General features: G+C 58.2%; 1 protein-coding gene across 8 annotated transcripts in view; it reads right to left on the reverse strand.

Annotated features, from left to right (window-relative positions):
- The window catches only part of DLG3 (discs large MAGUK scaffold protein 3), an 80,785-nt gene that overhangs the window by 25,552 nt on the left and 34,210 nt on the right, over positions 1–21,023 (reverse strand). For 4 of the 8 annotated variants that reach the window (XM_038184316.2, XM_038184314.2, XM_038184319.2 and 1 more), the window contains 7 exons: positions 12,496–12,549; positions 7,433–7,483; positions 4,648–4,772; positions 4,008–4,177; positions 3,682–3,818; positions 3,392–3,536; positions 3,063–3,222 (listed from right to left, as the gene is read on the reverse strand). In XM_038184316.2, the coding sequence (XP_038040244.1) occupies positions 3,063–3,222; positions 3,392–3,536; positions 3,682–3,818; positions 4,008–4,177; positions 4,648–4,772; positions 7,433–7,483; positions 12,496–12,549 (842 nt within the window). Of the gene's footprint in view, positions 1–3,062; positions 3,223–3,391; positions 3,537–3,681; positions 3,819–4,007; positions 4,178–4,647; positions 4,773–7,432; positions 7,484–9,291; positions 10,251–12,495; positions 12,550–21,023 lie in introns of those variants that run through there. The other 4 variants (XM_038184315.2, XM_038184320.2, XM_038184318.2 and 1 more) reach the window with 2 other exon arrangements.

The raw sequence follows: 21,023 nt of genomic DNA on the forward strand, positions 1-21,023 counted from the left end.
GCATCGCAAAAATCCAGCGCCGATTTTTCAGCTAGGAAAAAAATAAGCGCGATAGGAACGGCGGCAGCTCCCAGCTCAAGGGCTGCGTTCAAAGCACAAGGAACAAGTGACGCCAGCGAGCGCACCCTGGCAAAAATGCACGGACCAACAGCAATTGCCAGCCGACGTGGCATCGGGGACCATCGGCACGTCAGCTCGGTGACCAGCATGGATGGGCTGGATATGGGGTAGGTGCCGCAAGGCCAGGGAGCTCAGCATCCTCGCCCACCCACATCCTCCAGGACGTGGTAGAAGTGGTGCCAGTGCCTCAGGCAACACCATGACACTCGCGGTGGATCCTACAATGCTGGCAGCCCCGTGCCAAGGGACGGCTGGGGCAGGGGGCTGCTCCCCGAGCTGCTGTGGCAGGTAGGAAGATGCGGGCACCCAGGGGAATAACGCTTGGCTCAGCAGCCAGCACGAAGGCCTGCAGCCCAGCAGCGTTCTCCCAGGTGATTCTCGCAAGAAAATGTCTTCTTCATCCCCCCTGGCCAGCCCGCAGCATCAGTGCTGTCACCTGGGCTGACTGGGGAAGGTTTTGGTGCTCTCAGCACTTGCAGGAGGCAGGTTTTGCCTCTGGGGACCCAAGCCATCACCCCAGGAACCTTCCCTCCCCTTTGGGGAGTCCCGATGGGCTGAATGTCACTCAGACAGCTCGGGCTGTCACCTTATAAGGAGCAAGGGCAGCAGGAGACAGACAGACAGACAGACAGACAGACGGAAGGACACCCAGCCCTGCCTGACCCTCCCAGCTGTGAGCAGCTCCTCTCCCCGTGCCGCCTTCCCTCCCGGTACCTCTGCTCGCACTTGCTCCCGTGGCCCCGCTGCTGCCTGGCAGGGGACGGGGGCGGCTGTCCCCGGTAGGACATGGAGGAGGAGACGTTGACGGTGAACATCGCGGCGTGGTGGGGCCGGGGGGCAGGAACACCCCGAGCTCTGCACCCAGCGCTGGTTCTCTCTGCCTCCCGCCTGGCAAGGCAGCGGGGCACTTGGCTTCCCGGTCCCATCCCCACACCCTGGGTTTTTTTAGAAGCACGACAGGGATGCAAGCTTTGGCGCCTGCTAGACCCAGTGGGCTTAACCCCTTCCTGTCCCCCTGGAGCCTTCTCCTCTGCCCCTGGAGTGTTGGTGGGGAGGCTGTGGGGCCAGGCAGGTGCAGGGGGCTGCCAGGGGCAGGGAGGGCTGCAGCTGGTTGTCCCTCTGCAGCAAATCCTTGCCTGGGGCTAGAGATTTTCCTGAGGAAGAAATAGGTCAGGTTTCTGGGTCTGCAAGCCCGTGCTTCCAACCAGCCGATGAACTCGCTCTGCCCCTTGCTTTTTGCTGCTGCCCTTGAGGAAGCATCCCCAGCACGGATGAAGGCAGATGGTAGAGAGGCACCACAAGAACCCAGGAGAGGAACTAAAGCCCCAGGCAGGTAAGTCGTTTATCCCAGGTCTCAGTCACGGTACGCACTCCAGGCATCCTGAGCGGGACAATGTTCCTGCAGACGGATCCCACGCTGGACACTGCGGCACTGACACCCTGACCTGGGCACACAGCGGGGCTGTGCCAGCTCTGCATATCCATGGTGCAGCTCATGGGGAAGCAGCTGCTCTGCTCCCAGGTACTGCAGGACACGAGGGTCACTGGGGACATTGTGTGAGGAGAGGCTGAGGTCCCTGGGTTTGTTCAGCCCCGAGCAGAGCAGGCTGAGGGGAGGCCTCAAGGCAGCCTCAGGAGGGGAGCGGAGGGGCAGGCGCTGAGCTCTGCTCTCTGGGAACAGCGACAGGACCCGAGGGGACGGCATGGAGCTGGGACAGGGGAGGGTCAGGCTGGGGGTTAGGGAAAGGTTCTGCACCCAGAGGGTGGCCGGGCACTGGGACAGGCTGCCCAGGGCAGTGGTCACAGCATGGAGTACAAGAAGCATTCGGATAATGCTCTCAGATATGTGGTCTGATTTTTGGGTGGTCCTCTGTGGAGCCAGGAGTTGGACTCGATGATCCTCGTGGGTCCCTTCTAATTCGGGCTATTCGATGACTCCATGATTCCATGTCCCTGCTTGCAGCAGCACGCGTGCCTGCAGGAGGGGAAGAGGCAGCAGCTGGGGCGCTGGGCTCAACGTGCTGCGGTGGGGCCCTCGCAAGGCAGCACCATCCTCTAGCGGCCGCCGGCTCCTGCTGCACCGCAGCCACCGCTGCTGGGTGGTGCCTGGGTCGCACGATGCTCTCGGCCCTCTCCGGCCTGCCAGCAAGGCCATCAGCACGTGTGGGATCCGCGGGGATCAGGGGTCCTTGGAGGAGGGCCAGATGGTGCGGTGGCGCTGGGAATCAGTCACCTTCTGTGGTGCAATACAAACGGAGAAAGCGGAGCTCCTGCAGCACAGCATCCTCCTCCCCCGGCACCCGGGCAGCTCGTGAATGGCTGCATCCGGAGGGGAAGCAGCACGGGGACAGGCTGTGGGACCGGTGGTATCGGTGCCGAGAGCACACAGGAGACGTGGACCCGGATGGGGCGAGCGCTGCAGAGGTCGTGGTGCACAGCAGAGCCCACGGAGAGGCGAGGAAGGGATGGGGTGGACGTGATGGCAGGGGCTCTCCGAGACCACCTGCCTGATGCCCGATGGCACATCAGGGTCTTCTGCTCTGGGATCCTTCAGCGTCACAGAACGGGACCGTCCCAGCCCGGACGAGGCTGCAGCCTCGCTCATAACCACGGAGCCAACCCTGGTCCTGACCCAAGCATCAGCCCTAAACACGCAGCTGGAGCCCAACGTCCAGCCCTGGATCACTGCTCACCCCAGGGCTCGCAGCACCTGGGCGGAGGACTGGGGTCCCAGGCTTGGGGAGCACGGGGAGAGGAGCTGTACTAGGACCGAGAGCTGTGCCCCCCAGCCCCTCACCCCCTGCACGGCACCCACAAACAGAGGCTGTCAGCCACGGCTGAGGCTCTGCATCCTCTACAGCAGGGTACGGGCATGAGGTGAGGGAGAGAAAGGGAAGGAAGAGAAGGGGCAGGCTCTGGGGATGCCCGTGCCTGGCTCTCACCTGGTGAAGTCGTCGTCCCCAATCATGTGCCGAGGGATGGGCGAGTACCTGGAGGGGGTCACTTGCGGGGGGACGGTGTAGGCAGGTTTGTTCTCCACGCTGCCCAGGTAGCCCAGACTGGAGTTATGGCTTATGTGGTTGTCAGCCAAGGCTGAGAAGGCTGCAGGAGAGGAGACAGGCATCAGGAGCAGAAATCGGCTTCAAGGCGGATGGCAGAGACCAGCCCGGCACCTCCCGCCAGCTCCAGCACATGCCATCCCCCATCCCTGCTGTGCCATCCCTTCTGTCCCCGCAGAGCCCCGGGGCTGCCCCACGGGCAGCGTACGTACTGCTGGCGTAGTCGGGGGGCGCGTACATGTCGTTGAGGTGCAGGCTGCCGGGTTTGGCCACCTTCAGGTACACCATGTCCGAGGTGTTCTTCAGGGCGGCCACCGCCTCCTCGTGCCGCACGTCCTGCAGGTTGGTGTTATTCACCTGCCGGGGGGGGCAAGGGGGGTGGTGAGATGGTGGCTGTCCCCTCCCGCAGCACCGTCCCAGCAGGGATCCCAGGAAAAGGGACCAGGGATGGGCACCGTGGCACTGCGGGTGCCTGGCTGCCCACCACAGGCGCGGGGCTTACCGCCAGCAGCCGGTCCCCGATCTGCAGGCGCCCGTCCTTCTGGGCAGCGCCTCCCTCGATGATCTTGGTGATGTAGATGCTGTTGTCCCCGGGGATGTGCTGGTTCCCGATGCCCCCTGCGATGCTGAAGCCCAGTCCTGGGGATGAGCAGGAGGGGAGGAGAGGGTGAGGGACCCTGCTCCCGACCCAACGGGCCCCCTTCTCACTGCCCAGCCGCTATTGGCTTCGCTGTGGGGCTGCCCCACACCCTGTGCCACGTAGCATCCCACCCTGCAACGCTGGGGCGGACACCCAGGGGACACCCCACACCAGCCCGTGGGACTCACCTTTGGGTCCCTTCATCAGGTTGACCTCCATGATGGTCTCCGGTGGGGGCTGCCGGCGCCGCACCACGAGCCGCACCACGGGGCCCGCTTCCTTCAGAGCCTCCACGGCTTTGCTGTGCACCACCTCGGAGACGTCCACGTCGTTGACTCGCAGCACACAGTCATTCACCCTGCGGGTACAACGTGGCCCTGAGCTCCCAAGAACCGCCAGTCCGTGCTACCACACTCATCTCTGCCACCCTCCTCTGGCTGTGAGGATGCTCATGTGAAGGGGGAACTGCTTGAGCTGGCCAGATCCCACTCTTTGGGATGAGGAGGTTTGCAGGAGTAAAAATGTGGGGTGACAGCGGGGTCCCTCCCCAGGGGGCGGAGGCAAAGGGGGAGGCAGTGAGGCTGGTCCCTGTGCTGTCACCCTACTGGAGAAGGGAGCTGGGGGAAGGATGGATCCTGCCCCAGGACGCACAGGGAAGGAGGGGAGCCAGAGCCAGGGAGGGCAGGCAGGATGCTGGTGGCAGGGGGATCCCTGCAGAGGTGACCTGGCCGTGGGTAAGGGGCTGGGAGGGAGCAGGGGTGGGAGCTGACCAGTGGGGCAGACGGAACCAGGATCCGGGGTGACCCCCCCCCAGCCCCATACACTCACCCCAAACGTCCATCCATGGCTGCCGCTCCCCCGGGGATGATTTTGGTGATGAAGATGCCCGGGTCATCTGGAATGTGGGGGTTGTCGATCCCTCCTGCTATGCTGAAGCCGAGGCCGGAGTTACCCTGCGGGAAACCACAGGCGGCGGCTGTCCCATGCGGCCACTTCCTCGCTGGCAGCACCGGTCTGACAGCAGCGAGCCCCCCCTTATAGCATCCCCCCTGCTCCGGGAGGGCAGTGGGTGCGTGGCTGAGGGGAGGCCGGCGCTCGTCAGCCCGGGTGCTGGGCGCTGAGCACCCAACAGATGGAGCGGGAGCGTGGGAGCCGCCAGGACCTCCCTCGCCGCCACGTCTCTGCCGAGAGACTGAGGCAGGCAGCGTGCGGGGGGACGAGGGGGTGGTCCTTGGCGGAGAAAACCTCCCCTCGCTGGCGGCTCCCCAGGAGGAGACACTGAAGGCACAGCCCGTGTGGAGAAACGGGGCTTGGACCCACCACCAGCATCTGTCCCCTGCGCCCCCCGAGGCTCCTGCAGTGCTGTGCTGGGTCTCGACACCGTGAAACAAGTGGCTCCCTCGTCAGCCCCGCGGTGCTGGTGCCAAACTCTGCACCAGGGCAGTGGAGGGGGCTGTAGGGATGGAGATGAAGCCTGAAGAGGAAGGAGGGAGCCACGCCGTGCCCCTGTCCTGGCACACTCACTGTGTCCCAGCAGCATCCCACCATCAGCAGGCACTTCTGCCCAGCCCCGTGCTGCCTGCCCCACTCGTGGGACCCCACTCGGTCACACACTTAGGGGCACTGCTTCCCCTGCCGTGCCTGATGCAAGTGGACAATTACTGATTTTTTTTTTCCTGCTCTGCCTTGAAAATCAGATGGCTTGTTGCCTTGTTTTCTCATGCGGAAGAGCTGACACTTAGTCACATCCTACCGTGCCCGCCTCTCACACACAACTGCGCTCAGGCCAAGCACTGCCCCTGCTGCCCAGGGCCCCCAGGGTGCTGCTGCTCACCCACAGGTGATGGGGAGCTCTGGGAGCCCCCTGATGGACCCATGGTCAGGAGGGCTGCACCCACACAAGGACACCAGGAGGTGTGGCTGCCTAAAGCGGACTCCTGACTTTGCCTCTGTCCAGCTCTGGAAGGGTGCTCTGTGATGCTGGCTAAGAAATCTGGGAATGATCCAGGAGGGGGTTGGTTTTATTCTGATAAACCAGAAGAAATCAACTTCAAGAGATTTCTTTGCTGGCATTGGGGCTGCTGGAGACGTGGGGGGCAGCACCTGCCGCAGACACGTGCAGTGCCCATCAACCCACTGCCATGCTCCTCTGCGGGCACAATTTTGGTTATTGCCCCAAAATGCTGCTGCCTTTGCCCTTTAAAACAAAGACAGGGATCAATCACAGAGAAGTGATGCTGGGATGTGCTGGGGTTGTCTCTGGGAGCTGAACATCCTGGCAAGGGGACAGTGTCTCACCTGCAGGCAGCAAGGAGCTCCTCCTGCAAGGAGATGGGGCCGCAGTGGTCCCACCGGGCCAGGGAAAGGGGACAGACATGGGTCAGGTCTGTGCTGGTCCTGGCACTGCATTTCCCTTGTGGTTTCTGGCTGCTTGGAGCCGGGCAGCAGACCCCTGCAGCAGCAGAGCAGTGAGAGCTGCACAGCAGCCTGACCCTGCCAGCCCCAGCCGGCTGTGGGCTGAGGATGCTCTGCAGCATCCCCGAACACGAGGCTTTTGCCTCTACAGAGGGCTCGGAGCAGGCAGCACTCAGCCCAAAAAGGAAGCATCCCCTGGGCTCGTTTCGTCAGGCACGCTGGGGAAGCGGTGGGTGAGGCTGCAGCCCCAGATAACCTTCCGTCCACCCACCTCCGTGATGCAGAGCCGGGGGGAGGAGGGGGATGACTAAAGGCACAGGAGAACGAGTGATGTGTCTTCCCCTGCGCTGCTGGCCAAGCAGCGAGGAGGAGGCCGTCGCCTCGCTCGTGCTGCTGTGCCAGGAGATGGAGGCCCTGCACGGGGTGGGACAGGGCTGCCCCCCGGCATGCAGCAGAGAGCTCATCCCGTGGTGCTGCCTGACCCCGCTGTGCCCACGCCTCGGAGCAAAGCTTGGGGCAGCTTTTCCTGCTCCCTCCCCATCCCTCCTGCGCACAGGGATGCAGCCTCTGCACCACCCGCTGCTCCCAGCACCAACCCCGTCCCCTGTGGGAGCCGATTTTATCGGCTGTGGCGCAGCAACCAGCGTCAGCTCTGTGTGGCCAGGGTCTCACCACGAGATGGGGGAAGGCGCAGGCAGGAGACCCCCCCCACCGCAGTCTGGGCTACGAGAAAACCTGTCCTCGCTGCTCAGCATCACCAGGCTCAGTGCCCTGCGGCGAGGCAGAGCCAGCCACTGGGGCAGGGGGGCGGCAGCCGGGCGAGAGGCGAGAGACAGAAACCCCCCCCCGCGTGCGTGAGTGCAGCTCCTTCTGCCTCCATTTTCCAGCGAAGACGGTGACAAAGAGCCCCCCCCAGCCCCAGCTCTGCGCTGGCGGGGCTGCGGGGGCGAGGGTGCGAAAGAGGGAGGTGAGGGAGAAACCCTCCTCCCTCCCTTCTGGAGGGGTGCGCGGGGGGAGCGGCGAGCCCAGCCCCCTGCTGCGGGGGAAGGAAAGCCAGACACCCCCAAGCCCCTCCAGGGAGGGGAGCGGAGCCCTCCCCCCTGCCCATCAGCTCTGGGGAGTGTTTTGGGGTGAGTGGGGGCTGCCTGTGGGGAGGGCACCCGCATGGTCGGCACCGTGCCGCCCGGCCAGCACTTACCCTTTCCAAGACGATCTCCTCGTATTTAAACATCCCATCGCTGCCGTTCACCTAGGGAGAGGGAAAGAGCGCGTTAGGGCTCCGCATGCATCCCGGGGCACTGGAATATGGAGAATCCACCCCAAAACCCATGCCGTCACAGCTGACAACCTCAAATGCAGTTGTGCAAGCCTGCCCTGGAATTAAACCGCTCGCTGCTTTTCTTTCTGGGCATGATCCAAAGCCCACTGACTTTAATGTACTTTAGCTCAAACCTTTTATTCTGGCAGCTCATTTTGTGAGGAATGAAAAGGAGCTCAACCAAATCCACACAAAGCAATGACGCCTTTGTTACCCAGCATGTAATTAACCTCGGGAATTCACTGCTGCAGGAAGCAAGGAAAGGGGCTTGGTCGACTGGAAAAAAAAAAAGAAAGGTCTGTAATAACACAATGTACATCTTCAGTAGCTTATATCTTCAAAATCTATTTTGCAGCCTGGTTTTGTTAACATGGAAGAGCAAGTAATTTGGATTAATCTATTCTCTTGAATTAGCTGGTCTCAAAGGAAACAAAGTGGGATATACACCTTTCATATAGGGTGCCCCTCAAATACCAGAATGGTACAGCCTCGATGCTGCGTGCCATGCTGCTCCCTGCACTCACGAAACTCCCACAGCCATCGTGTCAAAGACGATGAAATGTAATGGTGAGGGCCCGAACACCTCTCACACGAAGGGACAGAGAAATGCTTATCAGAAAGAAAACCAAAAGCCAAAGGGTTGCGGTTGTAGGCTCTGAAATAGCAAACCTTAAATGCGCAGGTCAAAAACCTCCATTTTCCCCATCACTACAAAGGTACAGAAAAATAAGGTGGCAGTTTCAAAACGCACTCAGAGACCTCATTCACCTGCATGCTCCAGGTCATTAGAGTCAGGCCTCAGGCAGCTGCGAAGGCCTCAGAATAAGGAAGATTTGAAAACTGATTGCATATTGAAGCCTCCAGGGTTGTTATGTGGCCACAGGACTTTGGGAGGGGCTGGCTCAAACCTCACACTTCAGGTCCCCCTGGGAGATGGGGGACCTGGCTACAGGGCTGTAAGACAGAGTGGTTTTGCCCAGGCTACGTGCTCTTCACTGCTGCAGAGGCACAGACTGGAAGTCCCCCAGCCCGTTGTGCTTCCAGAATGAGGCTGGAGAAAGCCCGGGCCAGGGGGCCAGGCCAGCTCCAGAGCCTTGCAGGACCTTTGTTGTGCTAACTGAGATCAAGAGAAGGAGCCACAGGCCTGAAACAAGGGAGATTCAAGTGGGACATAAGGAAAGCTCTGGGGAAAAGGAAAGCTCCAGGATGTGCTGTTAGGGTATCGACAGCTGTGGAAGCATTGTTGGGCTGGAGTCAAGCAAGGCCACCCCTCGGAAGGGCTTCAGGGGTTGGGAGGAACTCACTAGATGTGCTGGCAGACCTTCTCCCCTCCAGCTCCTGCTCTGCCCACAAATCCTGGGGGCACAGATGCTGCACCCCCTCGGCCAGCACCGGCACGTACAGAGCAGGGGAAGACGAGTCCTCCATGGGCAGGGGCATCGCTGCCTGGCTGCGGGACCCCCTTGCCACTGCTTTTCCTCCCCGTCCCACCACACTGACTAATCCTGAGTCCCCCTCACCGCCTCCCTCGCCCAAGCCCCCGGGCTCCTCTCGCCGCCGCAGTTGGTGGCCCGGCGTGCGGTGCGTGGCTCTGCCTCCCCCCCAGCTTTCCAGCAACTCAGATTCCTGGCACCCGCCGCTACTACACACGTTGTCCTCTCCGCTTTGGCATTAAACGCTATTGCCACACAGACAGCCATATGCACACCCACGGCCGCAGAGGAACAGCACATACATACCTCCAGGATGGGGATGTGCAGAAAACTTTGACAATCTGTGAGCCGCAGGGAGAGCCAGCAGCGCCCGCGCCGGGAAGCACCCGGGCAGGGACCCGCGGCACGGGGTGTGGGGGCACCCAGGACACGGTCCCACAGCACTCCCCCTCAAAACCTTGGGGTTGTCAATGCCAAGAGGCATTTCGTATTGCATTTTGTGTCACGTTTTGCACATTTCCCTGAAAATGAGCAGGGTCAGCACCTGCCTAGCACAGCGTGTGCCAGGTGAGCCGAGCCTGGACGTGAAGTTCTAGCTCTGATTACGTCTCCAAAACCCGTGCAACAGAACGCCAGTTAATTGCATAAGGAAGCCAAATGGAGACCTTAATATATACCACGTAACCAAGGGAACAAGCCAACAAAGCAAACGTTCCAGCATCGGAAAATTGAATACCAGTCACTCACTGACGGCAAAACCCGCCCGTGGCACCCACCGGAGCCACCGCGGCCTGAGTGTGCCACAGGCTGCTGTCCCCGTGCTCGCAGGGGGCACCCTGTGCTCCTGCCCAGCTTGCTTTGGGACCATGTCCCCTGCAACATGATGAGAAACTCTCAGGGATGCCCTGATTCCCCATCTAACTCTCTGCTGAGCTCCCTCACAATTTAGGTGCTGCCTCCCTGTTAATGGGGGGTGCAGACCTGACATGTTTTGGCTCCCATCATGGGACTTGTTTGGGAGATGTCTGGCTCCAGGCTTTCATGGGGGTGTCCTGGGATGTGTCCCAGGGCCATCCCTTCCTGGCCAGGGTGAGCCTACCCCACTCTGCTTTCATTTCCCTGGGTTCCACCTGCAAAGCCCATGGGGGTGTGGGGCTCATTAGCTGTTCCCAGCACAGCCCAATCCTGAGCAGCAGCTGGTTTGTAATGGAGAAGAGTCAGGGTATTTTTTCCAAGCCCATCCCACGCAGCAAGCCCACCTGAGGCCTCAGGAAGAGGCCCCCTCTCTGGCCTTCGCTTCTCTTTCGTGTTTTGAGCAGCAGGGAAATAGTTAGCGATGATGACATTTAAATCATCAACAGAAGGCTGCAGAGTTAACACTCATTTGATAAACAGAAGAGCGCACACCTTCCAGAGCTACTGCAAGCTGTCTGCAGGCTCAGCCGGCCAACACCGCACCGTCGCACGTGGAACACAGTTTGCAATTTGCTAGAGAGTCGGGGTTTTTTCAAAAAGAAAAAAGAAAAAAAAAAAAAGGAGGCCAAATTTAGAAGGATAAGATGGGGTTCCTCAAACTAACCCAAATTGCCCAACAGGCTGCAAGAAGAATAAACCACAGGAAGAGTAATCCTCCTGCTTTCTGAGCAGGATGTGGCCCTCACCTTGCTGTTACCATGTGGTGGGGCCAGGCACCGGCACCTCGCTTTGGGTGAGGCTGCAGGTCGATGCACATGGCCGAGCCTTTGCCAAGCCACACGACAGGGCTTTGGAGTGACCTCCCTGCTCCCTGGCAGCAGTCTCTGCACACCCTGGGCAGAAATAACTTGTTTCAGCTCCAGAGAGGCAGCTCGGAAACACAGACAGCGCTGCCTGCCATGGGAGCTGTGCTCCCCATGCTCCATCTACCCTCTAGGGACAGGGTGTGCAGAACACACCAATGGTGAAATGGTGATCGGCAACCTGGAGCTGCAGGTGGGTGCTTGTGTGAGCCCAGCCTGACTACAAGCTGCAGACTATTTATCCTTCAGGGGCTGCTTTTAATAGAGAAGGAATTTGATGAGGATTTTGTTGGGTTTTTACACGCTGGGAGTGCTGGGCTTGGAGCCGCAGGCAGCATAGCTGAGCTCTGGCCCCGGCAGCAAGCGGGATGCGGGGCCACAGCTCGTACCTTGTGGTGCTGCTGGTGCCACATGCTCTTGGGGATGGAGGTGGGTGGACAGAGGGACTGAAATGTGGAGCAGACGTCTTGATAAACAGCCGGGGCCAAATTCAGCCCAGCAGCTAGTCCAATGTAATCAATGGAGCTAGAACAGGAAGGAACTAGACCACATCCATCTGTTTATCATTAAGGAAAGCATTGAATAGTTAAGTAATTAAAGACTGGAAGATGTGACATTAACCCTTCCAAATACATACTGTACCAACAGGCTTCGGCTTTTGTTTTTGTAAAAGAACTCTGTGCCAGACTCGCCACTTCACTGTGTTCTCCTGCAGAAATCCCCTGCTGTGGCTGCTTTGCTGACCTGCGGGACTGCTGAGGGGAGCCTCTCAGGTTTGTTTTCCCTGGAGCCTGGCTCCCCGGGAGGGGGGTGACAGGATGGAGCAGGGCTCGCCCTGGCTCCAAAGTTCTTTGCAAGCCATTTTTTGGCACTGAGTTTCCAGCGGGGAAGGCTGGTTTCTGCAGAACATCCTTTGGGAATAACAACTGTGTTCTGCCACAGCTCTACAAGGCTGCTGGGCCCAGGACCACCATCACCTTCTTCCCAAAAGCCAGGAGGATTTGGCTCAGCACCTGAGGTGCTATTAAACAGCGTGTCCAGGGCTGCAGAGGGCCTGGCTGGGCCTCCCTTCCTTTTGGTAGCCCAACAGGCCCAGCACGGCTCTGATGTGCACCAAGCCTATGAGAGGCTGTGGGCTGACATCTCCAATTTGTTAGGAGGAAGGTTCGACCACCAGAAGTAACCCACAGCCTTCCGCCCCGAGTTCAAAGGCTAACCAATACAAGTCCCAGTGCTGCTTTGTTAATGTGGAAGGCAACCAAAACTTGCTGCATCGTAAGAAAAACAGGTGCAAAGCACACAGCCCTGGCAAGAAGTCAACTGAACTCCCTTTTGGGAAGAAAATGGGAGCACCCCCGAAGCACAGAGCCAGCAGAGCAGAAATCCACGCTGACCGCCCCGCTCCCTCCATCCCCCCTTGCAGGAATGAGTTGCAGACGCTCTGGTGAGGGATGCAGCAGCTCCCAAACCCTCTCTGCAACGAGCCGAGGAGGAGTATAGCAAGCCAAGAGTGCCAAGCGCACTATGGCTGCAAACACTCCCCATCACCGAGCACTGCTCAGCTGCTGGCAGCTGTGGCTCTGCTCAGCGTGGCCCAGCTCCAGCTGGGCTCGGGGCTGGGATGTGCTGCGGGGACATGGTGCGGGCCCCAGACTCCTCTGCCACCTGGCTGGGGCCTCCCCGGGTGGAGGAGCCTTGTGGAAAAGAAGGGAAACGAAACCAGGAGACTTACAGAGAGCCCTTGTTCCAGCGAGTCTGTGTTGACGATAATGGGAGCAGGGTTGGCCTGTGGGGAGACAAAAGCGGCATGTCACCGAGCTGAGCGCCGAACCCAGCCCTTCGTGGGGCACAGCCTCACCCGGCCGTGCCACCACAGGCCCTCCGGGAGAAGGCAGCTGAGGAAGGGCTCTGCTCTTGGCCCTCCTCCATGTGCCCAGCAGCCCTGGGATGGATGTGGGGACACAGCACGGCTCGGGGCACGGGTCCCCTCCTCTGGCCCGGTCTATGCCCCCCTCAGGCCTCAGCTGCAGGGAGGGAGACAGGGAACACAAGAAACTCTCCCAGCCTCTGGCAAGAATCACACCAGCACCAAAACTGATGTGAAATCCACATTGCTGAGGGATTAGGAAATAGGAGGAGTAGGGAAAGAAGTCCTTCCGCAGGGGGATATATTGCCAGCAGACCAGCCCTGAGACCTTCAGACACCTTGCAGCAGCTGCTGCTGTCCCTCTGAGCATGGGGGAGACCTGCTTAGGTAGGGAGGCTCCCTCAGGAGAGGCAGATGGGAGTGCTCCAGCCCTGAGGCTGAGGAGAAGGCTACACCAGGGGGTCCTGCCATCAAGTCGAGCCCAGCCGTGCCCAGCCAAGCCATGCCGGGCTGTTCCGTGCCGTGCCGGGCTGTGCCGAGAGCTGTCCAGCGCCACAAGCTCCTGAAGGTGCTGTGCTGTGCCTGCGGTGCTGCTCCTTCCCCCAGGAGCATCCCCAGCTCGGGGAGGCTTCTCCACAAGAGCGTGAGGGAGAAGCGGCTAAAGAGGAGGAATTTCATGGCATCATCCCAAGGTTGGTGTGGAGAGCAAGAGCCACAGCTGGGTGGGGAAATGCTGAGAGACATGAGCTACAAGGGGACGTGAGTCCTCTGCCTTGGGGCATCACAAATATCAGCCAGGGCAAGGAGCAACTGAGACATAGTGGAGGCGAGGGTAGCAGTTAACTGGAAGCACGGACTGACCAATACTGCGGGTTGCACAGCCCGGTGGCCTCTCTAAATCTATGAGACTTCCTCAGGAGCAGACTACGGCCTCGCTGCCCTCCCCTGGTATATATCTCCCTGATGTCGACCCACCTCCTTCCATAACCCAGCACTGCACGCCCCACCTTATCCTGATTTAGCTGGCGGTATTTCTGGACTTTTCGCTCGTGGTTTTGTAGGTGGGAGAGTTAAGGGTCAGCTGGATTATAGTTTTGGTCTTGCCCAGAAAGGTTCTGCTCTCATAAGGATGGGAGCAGGAGGTAGTTAATTTGATTTATTCAGATGCTTTCTGATCTTTCCTGCAGCTGTAACTATTGGTTACAAACCCATAGTTTTTATGGCAATTAATTCTCTAGCTCAGGCAAATATGACCACTTCCAAGCTCTCCTGCCAAACCCCTCCCACACGAGTAAGAGAATCACAATTTTCAGGTCCAATGTCTTGGGATCTCCATGGCCCAGAAGCAGTGTTAAGCTGGGAATATCCCCTCTCTGGCAGTACACAGTCCTTGTATTTAATCCAGATAATTTGTGAGATAGCATATATTAAACCTGGCACTGGCTTTTATTAGTCCCCAGTGCAATTCTAGGAAGGGATTCCACATTTCAAGGCAAAAAAGCAGCACTTCTACTGCCAGCAATTAACAAACGGTGGATGTTTGAACCTTGGTGTGCCAGAGGCCAGCTCTTATTAGATGAGTTTCCAGGAAGGATGCAGAAGAGGCAGCCTAAGTAAATGCAGTCCATCACGTGCCCCCTGATTTACGACATGAATTCAACCCCACAAATGATGCTTTGGATCCCTCCCAGGGAGAAGTGCTCTGTATGATAATGTTATAGAGGCGTTTGCAGGTCCAGCCTGAGTCCTCCAGTGAGCCCCACTGCAGTCTCTTTGTTGAATTACTAATAGCCCACAAATCACACATCGCATTGCCTCACTCACACAGTGGTGAGCCCTAAGGACATATTTTGTCTAGCCTGCCCGCTGCGCACTGAGCATCCTTTGCAGCCATTCCACACTAGTGATTTTTACATCTCAGAATACTGCTAGGAGCACAATTTCCCACTCAGGCTCCAGATGGGACCCAGGAGATGCTGAATGAGAGTGGCTGCTTAAAACGAAGTCGCACATGGTCAGAAGGAATTCAGACCAGGAAATCCCCGTTTGCCTCCTGTGGCCAGCTATTCCAGCTACTACAAGAAAGGTGATTAGACTTTAGCTCTGCCTTCCACTTCCCAATATCCCAACATTTGCACCTTGCCTGGTAGCACAGGCTCCACTTCTCTGGGCCCCAGCGACCAGGGAAATCTCAAATCCTGACCTTCAAACCTCACCCCCCTTCAACGCTATTCTCTTCAGCTCCTGTTGCTGCCCAGATTTTCCCAACAGCTGTCCTCTGCCTCGCTGGCTTTGTGCCTCGATCAATCTCTCCGCATATGTGCGATGACCCCCCTCACTCCCCAAGGTCCTCCTTGCGTCCCACCTTCCCTGCAGCCTTCAGACACCGAGCTGGAGGATCCGTGCAGCTTCTGCCTGGTGGAGGGCAGCCAGGGCACCTCCAGCTCCTCTAGGCTTCGGTGGTCATGCTGCCGTGTGGTGAATGCCGTAGGGCTTGGACCTCTTTTCACTTGTAAACCGCCAAGCACCAGCAGGGCTTGGTAAATAATAATAGCGTGATGAAGCGTTTTGGATGGAAGAGATCTGACAGCCCCCATTGAATGTGACCTGAATGCACAGCCCTGTTCCCTCTCCTCCCTGCATGCGGCAACCCCCTGCTCCTTAGGGCATAAATTACGTACCGTTCCCTATAGAATTGAGGGCATGGTTAATTCACCAGCATGTTCCTGCTGCCCAGCAAAAAATAACGATGATCTCTCTCCTGCCCTGGCTAGCAGAGGGCTTGGTAAATGTGCCTGCCTGATGGAGGAAGGCAGAGGCTTGTCAGCCCAGGGGCACTAGTGCCAGGCACCAGTGGGCAGTCAAGCTCCAACTATTTTTAGTGCATCACCCCTTTGCCTCCGTTTCTATTGGTATCATCTGCCGGGATGAAGGTAGGATTTGCAAAACGTGACAATTTTCCAAAACTTCCAACTGAAAGAAAAGCTGCAATTAAATGCAAATGGAGGAGGATTGTTAGCGTGCTACAGAGGGAGCAAGGCTCATCCTGCAGCATTCCCACGAGGACTGGGTCGGTTCTGAACTGGAAGCCCAAGCTGTTCTCTCCATGCTGATATCCCCAAGATTTGCATCAGGTTCACATCCTCCGCAGATCTGGCACAGGGGCCAGCCTGCAGAGGTCAGGAATTATGTACCTCCTCCAGACAAAATAAATGTGCTGCAGACCGCTGAGACCTGCTGCAACTGGATTGTGCCCACACACAAACCCATCTCCATCTCAACCAGCAGCAGGGCTGAAGCAGGAGCCTCCAGAGCTGACAAATTCATGTCTGGACGCACAGACCTGGCCTCTGCAGGAGGCCTGCGTGCCCTGGGTGTCACGCACAAAGGGGTGCATGACACAGAGAGGCTATTTGCTACCCTCAACTTGTGCATAAGAAGCCAAGCACTAAGTTATCTGCTTGAGTTTTGCAACGTTCCCAGATTGGATCAGAGTGAAAAGTCTATCTGCCTTTTAATATCCTTTCCTTTATATCATTTCAGGTATAATAGCAACACTCAGAAGGAAATGGCTCTGGAGATAAGTGGAATTCAGTCTTTACATCCTTTTAAAAGCTCTCAGGGGCAGAGACCAAGTGGGGAGATGCCCAACAGAGGCATCTGAGCTGAGTGGACAGGCTGGGCTGCTCGTCGCCAGGCTCCATCTGCTTTGTGTTTTTTAGTTGTTGTTTTTTTTTTTTTTTTAAGGGTGTAAAATCTTGGTGAAAGCTGTGCATGTGCAGCGTGAACAGCTGCTGCAGGGCAGGGCCCTGCTGTGAGCACGCAGGTCCTGGCACAGACGGATGCTGCGGAGTGGTGTTGGCGGGGGATGCGCGGGGAGCGGGGTCACACCGCGCTAACCCATGGACTTCCCAGGAGTGAGCCCAGGTCCTGGCAGCGCAGCACTCGCCGGGGCTCACCCTGATGAGCGCTGACACGCTCATCTGTTTTGCGCCAGGCATTCCTGCCCTCCACACAGACGCTGCTTTTCCCAGCACCAACGGAGAGCCCAAACCTGTGGCTGCCAAAAACATCCTCTCCCAAAGCATCTGAGATGACACGGTTGTTCCACAGACACCCCAGGTGTCGCTTCCAAGCTCAGGGCAGGACATACACCTGGTGCAAGGGGCTCCCCAAAGCCACCTCACAGCCTTCCCAACAAGAAATGATGCTCAGCACATCACTCCCTGGAATGAATGCTGGCTCCGTGGTAACACGTGGGTTTTTCCTACCTCTCAATATCAAATCCTACTCCTCCACTTCTTAATGGAAGAGGTAACAAACTGCTGCCAGAGGCTGGTCCCCTTCTCACAGCTCTCCATGACCACCTAGTTTTACTGTCTCTCCACACTGTGGCAGGAGCTGTGCTCTGCTTGGGAGTGTCAGAGGGCTGCAACCACCCCAGTGTGAGATGGATGGGCTAAGGGGTGGGATGAGGGAAAGAAAACAGGCTGAAACCTTCTGGAGGCTGAAGAATTTCATGTCCAGAGATGAACCTCCCTTCCTTTTAACCAGACTAGACAAAATAACACTTTTTGCACTTTGTTTTGCCCACTGGCTGTCACTCCTTGGGCTGGCTCCCCCTGAGCCTTTTCCACAACACCCCAGCAGCATGCCCTGTCCGGCAGGCTGGGACACCAGATGTCCCCTCCAGGCTGTGTCAGGGACAGCTTGGTCACTTCGGTGGCATGAGCAGCCCCTGCCCTGTGCTGCGCCTTGGCACGGGCTCAAAGCACCACGGGCATCCTGGAGATGGGGAGCGCCGGCAGAACTTGAAAGGTCCGTGGTCACAAGGATCATTGGCAACGCCACTGAAGTGCCCAGAGTTTAATGTGAACACAAGCAGCTACTGAGGGTTTAATCTTTGCTTTGGTGCTTTTCTTTCCCCCATTTTTTTTTTTTTAAGACTACAATTAAATAGGGACTGGAAAAAGCCTTCACTCGGTGGGAAAGGAAGAAAGCTTCCCCAGACAGGAGCTCTGTGGAGTTTAAGTTTCCATTTAGAAGCCATTAAGGCCAGTGTGTTCATGCTTGAAAGTTAGACATCCTGTTCCAGGCTCAGACCGCTAAAATAAGTGACCCAATTTGCAGAGGTGCTGGGCTCCAATCGCTTCCTTCTGACCTGATGCTGCCAAATAAAAATGACTCTATTCCTTTTCGCAGAGGGAGAATTATCATCATCTGAAAAACTTGCATGCCTCCCCCCCCCCCAACAAATGCAAATATCCAGGGGAAGAATGAACAAATAAATGAAAGTATTAAAGATTTCTTTGGGTTTCAAATATCCTGCTTTTTTTCTCTAAGTTCCAATGCACGCCTAAGTACAAAATTTCAATACACTTCTTTCTGTGCTGCAAAATCAAACCAAGATCCATCAACACAGCCTCAAACTAAATTACAGTTAATATGAAGGCAACAAGAGGGTATTCAGGTCCCAGGGTGCTCTGAAGTGCCACATGTCACCAAAAATAATTACAACCCCTGAACAGTCCCTCAGCGAGCCCTGCTCAAATGAGCTTCTGCAGACGAAACTGTGAACTGCATTTCAAATCCAGGTATTCCGAGCTTGTTAAATGCTCTGTTAAAGCCTTTTCTCTCCACATTACTGATACACGTTCATAGCATATTGCTGGAGTTACGAGTGCCCTTGAGGGATCCCCACATCATCCCATGTTTGCTTGTGCTCCAAGCAGCCACGAGCGCTTGCACGCCCTGTGCCACTCACGGCACTCTCACTGCCTTGCAGGCAGAGCGAGGGTTAAGCTGATTCCCAAATTGCAGCCAGGATGCTGAGCCAGGGACACGCTGTCCCTCCCGGGCTGTCCCAGCACGCCCAGCTCCCCCAGCCCAGAGCAGACCCGTGCTGGATCCGCTCTCCTCTGGGAACTGGAGACCAGGACCCCTCGGGAGGGCATCCTGCATGGGGCTGAGCGCCGCAGCGCCCGGCACGCAGCCACGGCTGATTGCGGCCTGATTAGTCTTAATCACTTCCTCTCTCTAAATGAGCATCCGCAGAGAAGGAAGGAGCGGAAGCTCCTCGGATCATGGCAGATTGTGTGCAGGGGGCCTCACCCCAGCGAGGTGGCTCTCTGGGGATGGCCACGGCTTCTGCTTCGCTCCCACCTCCCCGCCCAGGGTACCAGGATGGATGGAGGGATGGATGGAGGGATGGAGGGAGGGATGGATAGGCGGATGGATGGATAAGCGGATGGATGACCCAGTGAGTTTGCTTCTCACGCAGAGCCCCCACAGACCTCTCCCTGCTTCAAGCACACCCTGAGAGCAGCCTGCAGAGCCCCACCACGACCCCAGAGATGGCCAGGAATGGACGGGGCAGGTCCCACCAAATCAGTAACATCAAAGCCAACGGGGAAGAGACCGTCTGAAAGCACAAACCACGGGGGGAACCCTCCAGCAGGGGAGGCTGACGCCTTCCTACCACCACCACGTTCCTCGTGAGGAGCCACTTCCTCCACATTGGCCACGTCCCTGCTGGAAGCAGCCAGTTTGGGCAAAAGCTCTGCTGCTTCTCTGGTGCTCTCGGGTGAGAGCAGGACATGGGATGCTCAGGGTGGGTGAGGGGATCAGAAGGAGCCAGCAGGCAGGTGTTCAGGAATCCCACTCTCAGGAGACACAGAGGGAGGGAGGTGACCCCGGGAACGACCTGCAAAAGTGTTGGCTGGACCATGGTACTGGCTGGGTGGCAGGAAAGGAAGGTCCAGATCATCCATCAGAAATAGTGGCTGCCTCAAAGGTCTGTGGGGCGAGGGGCCGGGCTGGTGGTAGGGCACGGTTTGGGGGAAGGAGAGCAGCTCGGTGCCTGGTTATAGCCACCCGAGTCGGTGGTGACGGCAGGATCACCAGACGGAGATGCCCGAGAAACAAGCTGAGAGGTGAAATCAGATGGAAGGAGATATATTAGGAACAGACACGCAGATTTACACATCATGAGTGAGGAGGTGATAAGCGGGTCCGTGGGAAGGGAATGAAACTCTCGCGAGGGAGCGGGGTGCGATGAGGAGCGGTGGAGAGGGAAGACCCTGCGGGACTCCGGCTGCCAAGAGGACAGGCGGGGACAGACGCCAGGGGTGGCGGGGCGGCCGGGGGACAGCGTGGGGCTGAGCGGGCGGGCGGCCGGGGTCGGGCACCGCAACGCCCCGCTGAGCGTGAGGGAGCCAGGCACGAAACGCAAGTTTCACTACAGTTGTATCTACATTTAGGCTGCCAAAAATACCTCTGGCAGATTGGATGTCTTTAATTAAAAGGATGTCTCCTGTCTCCCGGCGTGACGCAGAGCTCGCCCTGCTCACGGGGCTCTGCACGGACACCGCGGGGGCCATCCCGTGGGGCTGCTCATCCCTGCCGTGTCCCCTCACACCCTGCCAGTGCCGGGCAGGCCAGCGGCAGCGCTTTCCCCAAATGCTCCCTCGTGGCACGGGCATGGAGCACAGGAGGAAAAGTGACCCCCCTTCCTGTTTTGGCTTCTCTCCTTCCCTCCTTCCTTCCCTCCAAACACGGAGAACGCCTTCCTCCTTTCTCCTCCTCCACCTTCGAGTGCAAAGATTTAGCTAATTTCTTCTATGAATAGCACATGAGTAGCCATAGCAACATCACCCTGCCAACCTCACCACCTCCACTGCCTCCGTGTCCCCGGCACCCCGTTCCTCTCACCCTCCCTCGCACCTCCCCAGGGAACATCTGGGGCTCCAGCCCTTTCCCACGAAGCCACCCGCACTTGGCTCCCCGCCTGCCCCTCAGCGCTCACCCCTTTCCCTCCAGCCCTGCCTGCCCATCACTCAGAAACCTGGCCTGGCCACCACGTCCTCGCCGGGTGAAGGCCAGCTCCCCGCCAAGGCTCTTTCCCCCTCCATTTCCTACGCCCCAGGAGCCTCAAATCTTTGCTGCGCCCAGCCAGAGGCTGTGCGAGGGCTGCTGCTTCCGCCAAGACTGTGCCCACCTCCTCCAGGTGATTCCCCAGCGCACGGGAGGAACTATAACAAGCAATGTTTGTGCGTGGAAAAATACCGCCTTCGGTGACACATTCGCAGCCCCAGACAGGCAGCAAGGTCCTTTCCCCCTCCTCCACCTGCCTGGCCACAAAACGCCTCCACCCAGGAGGCCCACGAAAGCCTGGAGTGCCCCCGAGCTGGTCAGGGACCCACCCTGCATCCCCCCAGCCCCAGGAGAGGGAGGACAGGGGACAGCAGGGCATTGCCACGTGCCCACAGGGAGGGCATCTCTGGCCGAGCAGGGCCAGGAGAGCCGGGACAGCCTCCAGGGGCAGAGGGCACTTCACAGCCACCCACCCCACGCAGCCTTCAGCCGTGCCCTTCCCAGGGAGGAGGTGCGCATGC

Source organism: Anas platyrhynchos, chromosome 10 (genome assembly GCF_047663525.1).
Source record: "Anas platyrhynchos isolate ZD024472 breed Pekin duck chromosome 10, IASCAAS_PekinDuck_T2T, whole genome shotgun sequence".
NCBI lineage: Eukaryota > Metazoa > Chordata > Aves > Anseriformes > Anatidae > Anas > Anas platyrhynchos.